At 42.2% G+C, this 13,032-nt stretch overlaps 1 protein-coding gene across 1 annotated transcript; it reads right to left on the bottom strand.

The window, feature by feature from the left end:
* Positions 1-2,415: 2,415 nt before the first annotated feature.
* On the bottom strand, positions 2,416-12,720 carry CAV2 (caveolin 2). The gene is made up of 3 exons (XM_074168485.1): positions 12,507-12,720; positions 12,151-12,338; positions 2,416-4,993 (listed from the first exon to the last, which is right to left on the bottom strand). Exons 1-3 carry the CDS (start codon positions 12,654-12,656, stop codon positions 4,843-4,845), a joined length of 489 nt encoding a protein of 162 aa, XP_074024586.1. The 5' UTR covers positions 12,657-12,720; the 3' UTR covers positions 2,416-4,842.
* Between the last annotated feature and the right edge of the window lie 312 nt (positions 12,721-13,032).

Here is a 13,032-nt window from a genome sequence, read left to right as displayed (position 1 = left end):
GAGTGGCAGCTGGGCAGGGATTACAATTTTGGATTTAAATGCCTGGCTCTCACCTCAGTCCTGCGGTAGGTGTATACATCTTTTATTAGAGCTAGTCACTGTAGGTCCCCATCGAGATAAGTTGTAACCACTTTGGCTGGAAAGGCAAACAGATTGAAAGCTTTAATTCTGCCAAACCTTGCGCAAATCAAGTCACTCTTTGCTCAACCCTTTTCAATACCAAATTCCTTGACAAATACTGAGCTGGACTATGAGCACTGATCAATGTCAACACTGTTCTGTACCATTCCACTAGTTCTAGTGTATTATTAACTCCTCAGGTGTCTTCTAGAAATATCAGACTGTGAGAACTGGGCTCATTAATGGGACTTTAAGACCCGCTCCTTGAGGGCTACATGGGATGAGACTTTTTGTCACTGGAGCTTACCTTCTAAGTGTTTCATGGCCAGTCCTAGCTTATAGTTGTAGCATTGTGATAGCTGTGATAAGTGTAAAGTAAAAAGCCAGGTCAGGTAAGTACATCGGGTGAAAAAGTAGCTCCTATTAAACTGAGGCAGCTGGAAAAATTGAAAAGCTTTCTTTGAAGTTTGCAATAAAAGTGTGAATCCCTACATTTTATTCCATTTAGGTGTCTAAAGTAGCATCTGATTCAGTACCTTGTGAAGGGCTCCTTCTTTCTTCTGCTTGCAGGTGGAGGGGGAAGCCAGACAAAACTGAACACCTAACATGGGGGACACTCACCCCTGGCCTCAAGTTGTGAGAGAAGTGTGTAGAGAAGAAACTGGCCCACTGCTTACACGAAGCTCTAGTTGCTTCCATAGGCCTGCCTATTTCTGCAGCAAATGTCACTTTTTATGTAGCAGAGGAAAGGAGCCAAGCCAAGCCAAACATTTTGCATTAATCAGTGCAGAGTCTTCTCTGGAGGATGATTCAGAGCAGGAACCTACCTTAGCTCCTCTGAATTGCCTCTACAGAAGACATTTTCTTTTTGTCGCAATAAACTTAGGAATATTAGTGTCACCAGGCTAAAATTAGCCTTTATTAATTCTCCCCTCGGCTGTAAATCCCTATGTGAAGAAAGCACCTCAGTTTTTAATGCATAACTGCTGGTTCAGTATACTCACTGGAGGTCTTCAGCTCTAGTTTTCATGAGCACAGTGTACTAACAGACAACACTGGTAGCATGTCTGGTGTTTGACCTTGTTCCATTTGCATTTTTTATTTTTTTTAAACCCCACATGTATTTTTCCTTATATTTTTAAAGTAGAGTTAATACAGCTTAACAGCAATAGTTTTATCTCTGCAGGTGGGGGAACGATCACACCCTGTAAAAATAACGGACTTGCCATTCTTTGGCTTCCACTAAATATGAGTGTGTGGTCTGAGGTCCCAGAGCTGCAGGGATGTTCTGAACTTTTCAGTGTACGCCTAAGTGAGCTTTTTGAATAGGTGGGATAAGGCTCCTCATTTACTAATATGTCAAAGTTTCTGTTAAGAATTTATCCCAATTTATATGGTGAACAACTAGGGTGGGGAAAGATAAGATACAAATATAAAAGTGGTAGAGTCAAATTTAGAGGGATCTTATGAAACAGCTCTCATAAGGAGGCAGGTTAAATTTCTTTGTGAATGAAAAGAAAAAAGCCCATGAACACAAATCTGGGGTTAGTTCTGTATGTTACTGTGATCTTCATGAAAAACAAGATGCTGAAATATTTCACGTGGCAGAACGGAATCTCCAGCTCATGATTATAAACGTAAAGTCTGCAGTAACAAGAGGCAGGTTGGAATAGGAACATCTCACACTTTTCATTTATTTATCCTCATAACTCTACCATGATAATGGAAAGTCTACTCTTGTTAAGAGCAATAACATTTTCCCCGTTCCATAGAGGGGAAGAAGATGCGTCAAAGTAGATGGCCTGCATCAGGTGCAAATTTTTCTACATTTGTTGCAGACAATGAGACTAAGTTTCTGGACTCACTTTCTTGCCTAAATTCTCATTTGTGAGTTGCTGGTAAGGGATCAGCTGCGATGGTTTGTCCACATTTCCAATGAACTGCAGACAAAGTTAAGGAACCTACCCCTACATCGAAGATCACAGTTCAGTGCCAGTGCCCATTCAGTCCCTGCTGTCCCACAATGCTGTGGGCAGTATCAGCTGTGGCAGAGCTTTGGGACATCTGCTAGAACTGTCAAATCCACAAAATCCAGAGAATACTTGCCAGCCAGAGTTGCCCGGGGCAGATTCACACCTAAGTATTGACGAGTCTGTATATATTCATGCTTCCTTCCACTCCTTTCATGGATGAAGATGCCAGGCATCTGCTACTTTACCCTAAGCCTAATAGTCCATTTGGTATTTTCTTATAGTAAAAGCACATCTGTTCCAGAGAAAGAAGCTGATGTAAAATATGTAAGAAAATCACTGCTTTAATTACTTAATTACAAGCTCACTTGAGTCTCCTAACAGCTAGAGAAATGGTGAAAAGAACTAATTAATGACAAGCGTAAATCAAAATAAGAACAAATCAAAGCATTCTGCTTGATTGTCTGCAGTAGCTAGAGCCGGATGACTTTAGTAAGCTATTTAAGAAAGCATATATCTAGTAGTGCATGACCTAAAATGATACATTTTTCTCTAAGGAATGGCCTCATTCTCAAAGTTTGGATCCAGACCTGAGTTCTCTCAGAGCTTAGGCTTTTATAAGGCTCCTTTTAGACACAAGGGCTAGTACTGATTGATTTTTTAAATTTTATTAATTCACCAAGGGGCCATTTTTTCCGTGGAAAATATCTTTGTAAAAATCCTTGGACGTTGTGAAAGAAAATAACTCTCAAAAGAATTCAAGCCTAGCCTGACCGATTTTTATTTTCCAAAGAGATATTTCCATTTTTAACATAAGAACGGTGTTTTGAAGAGCACATTGGAACAGCAAGCTAACATCTTGCAGAAGGAAAAAAAACTCCAGAGAAGTTTCCATGGGCACTAATCATTAAGATCCAGTTTTCAAAAGCCATATGAATCCCTCTCTAAATGGCACAAATGGTAAAAATATTCATCGAAACGTTTTTAACGTAGATATACAGTATCAGCTAGCTTCTGTAGGCCAATAAGCAAGAAAGGGAAAATTCTGCAGCTCATCTGCATGTACCCGTAAGAAGAATTAAGCACTTTTCGAATGCAGCCAAAATTCAGCACCGACAGGCTTGCTTAAGAGAAAGCAATCATTCTGCATGGGCTTAATTACATACAGAGATACATTATTTTCTACTATAAATAAGTAAAATGCAGTTGATAATAGTGGAACTGCAGTGATGCTCATCCATTTCCTTTCCCTCTCCCATATTCTGGAAGAACTGTATAGTATTCTACGCTGTTTGGCATTTTAAGAGCTTTCTTTAAAGTTGAAAAATCAGAAAAAATGAAGTTAAAAATAGTTAAAAGCTGACATTTCATTATTTTATTATATACTCTTGTTTGATAAATCTGTGACATCATTTTAGAAAATAACATTTTAAATCTTACAAGCATTTTACAATTGCAACTTATCATCTGTATTTAAAGAAAACAGCAGCATAAGCCCATCAGAAGACTAATGCAATTTTAATGTACCTCTGCATATGTTCTGTTATTCTGGTTTACAAACCCATATTAGGTGCAGAAGGAAAGAAGAAGGGCTTTTTTATGGGTTAGGCTTTGAAGCAGTAAATAAGCGACATGGAGAGTCAAGTCAACAGGTGAGCAGAATTAGACAACGATAGCAATCACACTTACTTGCCTTCTATAAGAGCTTGCTACCTAGTTAAAGTGCCAGCACAGTGTCAACCATTTTAAATATCACAATGTTCACACAGATAATACACAGAAATAGGCAGGGTTGCATTTACTACACCCCATTTTTAATAAAAAACTTTTCTCATGAACAGGTATTTCCAACTCTTTTGCATAGTCTTGTATGAAAATCCTTATAATCTTTGCATTTACATGCAACCATATATAATGAATATACTAGAATTGCACAGCAACACTTAAAAATCTACATAATTTAGAAACCGAAACTGTAGTTATCTAAAATCATTTTTTGCAGTGTCTCACTCTTGCTGCCTAGTAAGTTGGTTAGAATTCAAATACTATAGAAATAATGCTGCAAAGAAAACTGATCAAGTGCCATTTACAAAGGTACAAAATATACAGCAAAGTTAACCTCTCATTAAATAAAATATACAGATTAGCTGATGTTCCAAATCATTAGCTAACACCTTATTTTAAGGGATAAACTTCCAGGGAGCTTTTCTTCCCCAGTATAGGAGAATTACACAGCAGTTCCTTTCCCTGTATGCTTACGTAATGAGTCACGGTCATTTTAATTGCTGATAATAAAGGACCGAGTTGATCATTCTGCATAGTGGGGGTCAAAAATGATCCCTGTTGGAACTACAGTAAGGGCAATGGGAAACCCTAGAGATCTGTTTCACCTAAGGTATCACAGCCTATTTAAATATTTATAGCAATAACGCCAAATCATTATCACTGTGGTGGCTGTTAAACCTCCACGAGAATCCTCCTGTAATCTAGCAATCGACGTACCATTAAAATAAAGTGTTGCCAACGTATTCAGTGTTCGCTCGGTTGTTAACAGTGAGCTATGAAAACTGCCTACTTATTCTTAAAACTGATCTCCCTGAAAATGAATGAGTTTTAGAGAAAAATAGCATGTTCCCACTTAAACCAGCCATTGTAATTCAACAGTTTGGAATGAATGGTAAGTGCTTGTATGTTAGGTTAGCGAAGAGGTATAACACCAGCTACAGTTACAGCAGTGTCGCATCCCTGACGTTTACTCTTGGTCCAGGCGTATGTTGACCATGGCGAAGCATCGGCCTAGGCTGTGAAAGAAGGGTTCGACGAAAACATCTGTCAGGCTCTTCCATACCGTTTGCACTGAAGGCAAGACCATGAGACAGGTTTTCACGAAAGGCAGCACGATCCTATAAAAGAGAAAATGGAAGATTTGAAGACTGCTGCTGATATAGCATGGGGAAATCAGGATAGCCAAACCTAAGTGTGAGATCTTTTGGAAAAGGAAGTAATTTTATAACTCTAAATCTCTAGACAAGTTGATTTTACACTCTCACACACATTCTCCATCAATTTTGTTCACTCACAGCCTCACCCCTGCACATGCAGAAGCACCGTGCATCATGCACATGCATCTGCGCCGTGCAGAACCACCGCATCTGGCCAGGATCACTTGTGTGCAACACAGGAGATGCCAGCTTTCTTTTCGTCATCTCTCTACTCCTTAACTGACATCGCTGAGCTAATTTTTGGACAGGCCTACAGGAGTGAACCTTTGCTGTTTTCGCCCTGCTGCTGGCAGGGCTGGTGTACATGATAACGCTGCAACCTTGATGACACCCATTGCTGAAGAGCAATGTTATCTCCTAAGGCCTCATTTGTGCTGTGGGCGTATCCGAGTGAGGGTCTTTAGGGCTTAACAGAAACACCACATTCCCCAGTTTGATCGACTGGGAACAGCACTCTTTATGATCTGTTCTTGCTCTGCTCTCCCTTTGGGTGTCTCTTTTCCCTGCCTGGCTCACATGCAGAGAGATGCACATGCACACACATGCACATGCACACACATGCACATGCGCACACACACGTTGCCATCTCTCGCTCATTCCAGCCAATCTAACCTTGACCTTACAAGTTGCCACAATAAAACAGAAGCAGTAAAGTAATATTTGGTTACATTTGATTACTATAGCAAAGAAACACACATAACCTCAGAAAAATGCAATCTTGCTGATACTGTAAAGTTTTTCATTTGTGGGTAAGAAACTGATGCAGAATGAGGTCCAATCTCCTGGTCAGGGAAAAGGCCTTTTTATTGACTTAGGGTGCATACTTGAAAGTATTGTGCCTTCATCTCCTGAGCGCTATAACCATCTGGGGATGCTCTCCATATGTCCCAGTTCCAAACCGATGTCATTAGTGGTGGCTTAAGCCAAGCACACTAACAACAGAGGCGAGCCAGAAGTGCACATATGGACAGTTCACGAGGGTCAGTGGATACTTGATAACTGATCACACTGGTTTGTTATTCTCCTGTCTTAATCACTGGCCAAAACCCCTGGTCATTTCACTAAGCTGGATGTTCTTATTTGGGTGCAGAAAAATTAAATGTATAAATTATTTATGTAATACTGAAGTAGTAGTAGAACAAGGTTTTAAAAAAAAATGTCTGTGCCATACATAACCCATTGATATCCTAAATTAGGTAGAAGAAGCTATAGGTTCTCTTGATAAAGATAATAAGCTCTGTTCTAGTTTGCTGATGCATTCAAAATTTAAGATCCCAGTCTTGCGTCCATATAATTCCATTGCAGAACTCTCATTGACTTTGATTGGAACAACAAGAAATATTTAATTTACTATTTCATTATAAGTCTGAAAAATATGTAAGTATTGTGTATTTATAATAAGTGCTGCTCAGAATAACAAAGTAGAAAAAAAATGTTGAAGCTTAGAAATGCAGAGTTAAAATGAATTACTTCCGTGTTCGTCTAACCAGATTCTCAGCTTTTATCATACAATGCAAGCCATATACTACTATGTCTATACTGCAGTCTAAGCTAACCTAAATGGATTTAAATAAGAATAGTTTTTCTAAAACCTTCTCTTCTTTTGTCTCTGCTGAAACAGCTAGCAATATACACACCATATAGAACTGTGAGCGTTACTGGACTGTTCAGTTTTAAACTGAACTCAGTAAACTATGTGTTTTATAACCACCTATAGTATCACAGCATATAAAATAGATAATTTCTAAAGAATAAAATTAGGGCTTCACATGTTAGAATACAGTTGATAAACATTAGTAATGCAAAGGGGAAAAAAAATGGGTATTTCTCCAAGCAACACAGGGAAAACACCAGAAATGGCTACTCAGCTTGTGTTGATTTCACCCCTTTTCCATTTCAGTCAGCTTCTAAAGGCTGTGTCACTGCTCCTTTGCTACCACCTAAAATTAATTTGGCCTGCTTTTTTTTTTTTTTTTTTTTTAAATCTAACTGAATTGCAGAGAGTCAGAAAAGCTGACATTTCTATTGGACACTCTGTCGGCAGGATCACACAAAATACAAACTAAACAAATACCACACTGCGCAGAACTTCCACAGAAAGATGCAGTGAATCACCAGGATGCCATTAGGGAAGACTGGAAAAACAGTGATCATACTACTTGCAACTGCTGCAGAGGCCATTCACACAGCACCAGAACTCAACCTCTTTTGGTAATCTTAAATACAATAAATATAAAAATGCTTTGGTAATGTTTTATAATCTTCTAACACTTGCTATCCAATTTTATGATAAATGCGTGTGAAAACCCAAGTAGGCTAACACCACAGGAGGAGATGTGAAACACGCTAGCAACCAATGCTAATTAATGTAAATAACTTTCAATTTTAAAATAAAAGTCAGTCTACTTAGTCAACAATTACTCACACACCTTTCCTCAGAGAAGAAAATCCTCTACACCCAGGAGACCAATAAAAAGTATTTTCTAACTTTAAAAAATGTGAGTGTGTCTATGTACGTATCTACATGTATGTAAGTACGCATCCTGTTCTGCACAGGATATGTTATCCCACCGTGCCGCACTTCCAAATCATCAGAGGGTGTGATGTGCCTTCCGTGCAGTGACCAGGCACACTTGAAAAATAAATAACCACGTGCCATTAGAAACTATGTATTTGTTTTTGTGACCTGTCAAATAAACATTAACATATACATCCTTTACTCCCAGTGCTGTGGGTTTACCCCAGTCTGCACTTCTATTCACAGAGACGGTAAATGTTTGCTTGAGGAATGTCTAACAGTGGAAGTAAAGTTGGCATATCCCAAGGATATCAACATTTACTGCAATATTGGTACTACTAGTGTTACCACATGGTACACCACTGGGAAGAAAATCAAAGCTTTGTTGAATTTGGCATCTAAGGTGAATCTTAGCCAAGGTATTTCAACTACCTAGATGACCTCTCATTGAATCTTGCTATGTATATATATCATAAAATACACATCCTTTCATTAAGTAGAAGGAATCACTTCTTTTGGAAACTGTTGGACTGAAAAGAGCAAACTACCCCATTTTTTCCATCCTATCCTATTTTCTTTTTTCTGTTCAAGGCATGACATCTACAAAATGACACCCATCAACATTTCACACTTTTGCTTACATTAATTTTCATCTGCTAATCCTTGAGGGAATATTGTCAAGAACCAAACAACTCTTGGAAATGGAAGAGCACAATTTAATTTCCACCGATAAGGGCATTTCAAGTTCACAGCAGCTCAACTTTTCACGGAGTTGGGCAATATGGTTGGATCAGTCATTCAATACTAATTCAGATTCCTGCTTCAAAGTGAAGAATCACATCTTCTCCTGTAACATTTTTCAAAATGGAACTTCTGACATTTCTTAATGCTATTTTTCAAATGCTACACCATTCAGTGGTTAAATTACCTAATTCCATGTATGCACATGTACATCATGATTTTGAATTTGAAGTCTTGCATGGCTCTACAACACAAGCAAGCACTGTGAACAGTTGCAGAGCTTCTTGTTGCAACCCAGCAACCCTTGGGATATTTATCAGTGAGGCAAGAGATAACCACCAAAGCCTTCCAGGACCCACACATAGTATATGAAGAGCATTAAAACCAAACATTATCTATCCCAGGACCTGGGTAGATGGGAAAAGATAAAACTGAAAAGGAACCAAGACAACATGCACCTACTTCCTCTTCAGAAGCCAAGGGACATATACTAGACATGAATGAAGAGACATCAAGACAACACCAGATCATAAAATGGGTCTTCATGGCATAGCTGTACTGTAATTTCTTTTGATTTCAGACAGCCAGTAGGGAGATGGTTTTGGGGTTGAGTACGATAGCAATGTTATGTAAATGGAGCGGTGGAGAAAGAGGTAAGAGGTGACACATGTCCACATCTATTTCTCTGCACGTAAGTCCCTGGCTACATTTTAGCAGTGTGAATGGAAGCTCAAGCCGAGAGCAGCTGTGAGTACCTACTGCTCCAGCCGATGACAAGAGCTTAAAGCTGGCTGAGTCTTTGTGCTTTAGGGCCCATCTCAGATCCAAGACTCAAGTTATGGATCCTCAAATGAACCACTGATTCTTAGCATAAATATGCAACATACCAGAACACTATTCAGACAAGGCTGCAACAAAGTATATATGAGATTCAAGTATTAATTTCCAAGAGGTGGCATACATGTGGCTTGGAACAAGGATCAGTTCCTCATCCATAATAAAGATCATCATTTTGCATGTGCTGCCTGGAAAACCAGCAGCGTTCTGCTCATGTTCAAAAATCAATAACCTTAACAGCCTTGATCTAAGGCCATGTTTAAAAGCTTGCTCAGATATTCACCAAAAGATGTTAAAACTCGGTCTTGACAACTTCCGCAATCTGTGGTGAGAATGACAGCCAGCAGTAAAGAAGAATAAACATGAAGAAGTAGCCTTGCTATAGCTTGTATATAGGTCACCAACCTGCTAATTGGCACAGTTTCAGCCCATCAATATCCTTTACCAGGTAGTGTAAAACTGGACTCTAGCTCAAGCAGCCAGTTTAAGAACAGAATGTTCCTTCTTTATAGGCAAAAATGAAAATTAAAGCATATTATTACATACTTCTTACTCAGCTTTCTTTTTGTTTTCCATGAAGTCTCACATGTTTTCTTCCTCCTTTAGCAATCTTTTTGCTGGTGAAAGACCTATGTACCTACTATCAAGTATGAGAGGTGGAACTCATGAAGTGCCCTTGATGCACAAGGAATGCTGAGCCAGACTTCTGTGGAGTTTTAGCATGCTGACAAAACTGCAACATGTGTGACAATCAACAGAGCTTTGTGCCTGAGCACTTCCAAAAGTTGTTGAAATGCTTTCAAATTTAGCCTCAGGAAAGGCTCCCCTACCACAGACCGATATCATCATCTCACTCATTTGGATGATGGCACAGAAGCTCTGATAAGCTCTCTGGCAGGCAGCCATGTGGGCGGGTGTGCCCAGGGTTTTCCCATGACATTTCAACAGCTAAAGACAGAGTTATAATGGATTTCTCTTCCTCTCACCCACAAAACTAGGAGTTACTATTTTTTTTCGGACCCAATGGGGCTACATGGGAGCCAGTACCATGTGTTTAGGGTCCTTAAGCCTCCACTGACTAATGCCTCTACTATCTGTTGCTCCTATGCTACCCTCTCAAATGCAGAAACACTCAACTCCTTACTCCCAAGAAATCTGGAACACAGAGAGCTGTAGAGAAGCCAACTCAGTCTCAGCGTGTCCCACCTTTGTATTGGAACAAATCCAGCTTGTGGTTGTGGGAAGACGAGACAGTGCTGACTTTGGATGGTAGCACTGGATGGAGTCCAAGGGGGTGCAGATAGCACTACCAAGTTACATGATTCTTTCACACCCATCCCAGGTGCAAGGAAGATCAAAATGAATGATCACTTCTGTACTGACGACGAACACAAGGAAGGAAAATTAGTTTCTGGGAAAGCATGTGTGTTCACAGAAAGTCAAGGGAAACTTTTCAAAATCAAGTGCCACATTCAGGCAATCCTATTTCAGATATACTGAGAACCCACAGTTCTTGAGAGAGTCACTAGGGACTACTTGCATAAATAGAAACTGACCTCTGAGTCCTGGTTCAGTGAAACTCATGCCTACGTATCCAGGCTATGAAATTCAGACACAAGATCATTCTGAAGTACTAGAGTCTTAATACATTGGGCATCAATGAATTCTTCCACAGATATTCTACTACTGAAAATCTATATGCCCACCAAACCCTTTTGCAGTAATGTGGTATAATATAGCACAGTGTCAGCTGACAGACCTAAAAGTCTGGGGGTGCTATACAATGTTCATCATAATCTGGGGAGCAGCAGGTGGGCAGCTCTAAACTACATTGCAACTCCTTTAGATATTACACAAACTTTATGCTCCAAAGTTCAAGTTAATCAAATTTTGAAGTGGCTCATGACAATGTCATCAAACACAACTTCCATTCCACTTTTGAAAACTGAAATCTGCATCCAGAAGATTGCAACCACAGGTTCAGCCAACCAATGTATTCCCATTGCTTAGGGTTTATTTCTCAGTTTCTGGATTGTATTTTGTTTTCCTTAACAACTTCATGATTCCAGTGTTACCCAAGTCAAATGAGATGCCCCAAACCCATGTATATGGAAAATCCTGGTTTGCAATAATGACGTTGATAATCTGCATTCACCCCTTTGGAGCCTGCTGGATTCTCAGTTCTTCCCTCAACCTCATTCTTTTCCCTGCCTTTCTTCCTTCTCCACAATCATCTGCCTTTCTGGTCTCAAGGTACTCTTCCCTGCTATTTTGCCAGTACGTTCTGTTTAAAGTGCACCAGATTTGCTGTGACTTGGAGGGCTACTGTATTTGCCTATGAACCTGGGCCATGGCCAGAAGCGGTTTTCCTGAGCTCAGCAGGGGTTCTTTGCTTAGGTGGAAGTGCTCTGGGGCACTGCACCTAGAGACGGCCATGTACCAGATGCAAGGCGGTGACAGTAGATTTTGTGGCAGTAGCAAAGAAAGAGTGAGCTGGGCCCTCAAAAGCTTTCTTCAGTCTGTGAGGAAAAAAAATGAAAGAGGTAGCCGTACCGAGAAGGCGTCAGGTATAAGTAATATTTCTGCCCAGGTCTTTAATTTCAAAGATACATGTTTTAACAAGTTAACAAGCAGTTTAAAATCAACAAACAAACATATTGTCACTCCAGAAGCCAGCCGAGGCCGGAATGCATTGTGGTAGGTGCCACACAAATGGTAAAATGGGTTCTCTGCCCCAAGGAACTTACACAGACATGACAGACTGCTGGTAAAAGCAAGGCAGGGAACTGAATCACAGAGCAAGCACTGTTTTCATTTCTCTCCCTTTAGGAATAAAGCAGATAATGCAAGTCCATCTGACTACCGGTTGTACAGCCAGTGACCAAGGGTTTAGGCAGTAATGGAGAGTTCTGCTGAGCTGCTGGCAGAGCTCACGTACCCACGAGCAACGAAACGCACTTACCAGATGTGCAGGCAGCTGAGCACGGCGAAGACGATCCCCACCACCAGGGCCAGCGGTATGGCAAGGACCAGAGTCAGGAGCTTGTAGATCACGTACTTGCTGAGCTCAAAGAGAGCGTGGCTGCAGATCCAGACCTTGTCGAAGGAGTGGGTTAGCTCGGGCTCCGCGATCACATCCTCGAACCCCAGCTGCAACAAGAAGCGAGGGAGCCCTGCCGTTACGCGGGGCTGGGAGGAGGGGAGGCCGCCCGGTACCCACCCTCGCCGCCCCGCCGACGGCCCCGTCCCGGGCCACCGATGCCGATCCGCGGCCCGCCCCGCCGGGCTGGGTCCCCGCGGCCGCGCTCCGCCGCGCACCTGGAGGTGGGCGTTGAGCCCGCGGGGGTCGCGGTCCAGCTCGTCCTCCGCGTACTTCTCCGCCTCCGACAGCGCGGGGCCGCCGCTCGGCGGGAAGTTGTCGTCGTCCATGAAGATGCGGGTGTCCGCCTTCTCCGTCTCCAGCCCCATGGCGCTGCCCCGCCGCTCCGCGCCGCCCGGCCCGGCCCCGTCCGCCGCCGCCGCCACCGCCAGCCCCGCCGGGCTGGGGCGGAGCGGGGCTGCCCGGGACACGCCCCGCGGGCCCCGCCGGGGCCGCCAGCAGCCGGGAGCTCCCCGGATCGAGGAGGGACACGGCGCCCGAAGCGGCTGCGGGCGGTCCGGCTGCCCCTCGGCTTGGCGAGCGCTTTATGGGCCCGGGCTTGCAGCCGAGCTCCCCTCCAGCCGTCCGGGCGGCTTCGGTTTCCCCATTCATCCGAAATCCCCGGCCGGCAGCACCCACCTCCCCCCCCTGCCCTGTTGCTTTTACTGCGGCCTCACGCGTGACTGAGATTTGTAGGGGCAAGCG

This window comes from Numenius arquata, chromosome 2 (genome assembly GCF_964106895.1).
Source record: "Numenius arquata chromosome 2, bNumArq3.hap1.1, whole genome shotgun sequence".
In the NCBI taxonomy this organism is placed as follows: Eukaryota; Metazoa; Chordata; class Aves; order Charadriiformes; family Scolopacidae; genus Numenius; species Numenius arquata.
The sequence above is the reverse complement of the archived record's forward strand: the minus strand, read 5'-3'. Positions and strand labels throughout refer to the sequence as shown.

Excerpts from the sequence above, each read along its gene's own strand:
- CAV2 (XM_074168485.1), bottom strand. The coding sequence starts at position 12,656 with ATGGGGCTGGAGACGGAGAAGGCGGACACCCGCATCTTCATGGACGAC. Across the intron at positions 12,339-12,506 it reads GGCTCAACGCCCACCTCCAG|CTGGGGTTCGAGGATGTGAT; the intron begins GTGCGCGGCGGA and ends TTCTTGTTGCAG. Across the intron at positions 4,994-12,150 it reads CTCAGCTGCCTGCACATCTG|GATCGTGCTGCCTTTCGTGA; the intron begins GTAAGTGCGTTT and ends TCTCTTTTATAG.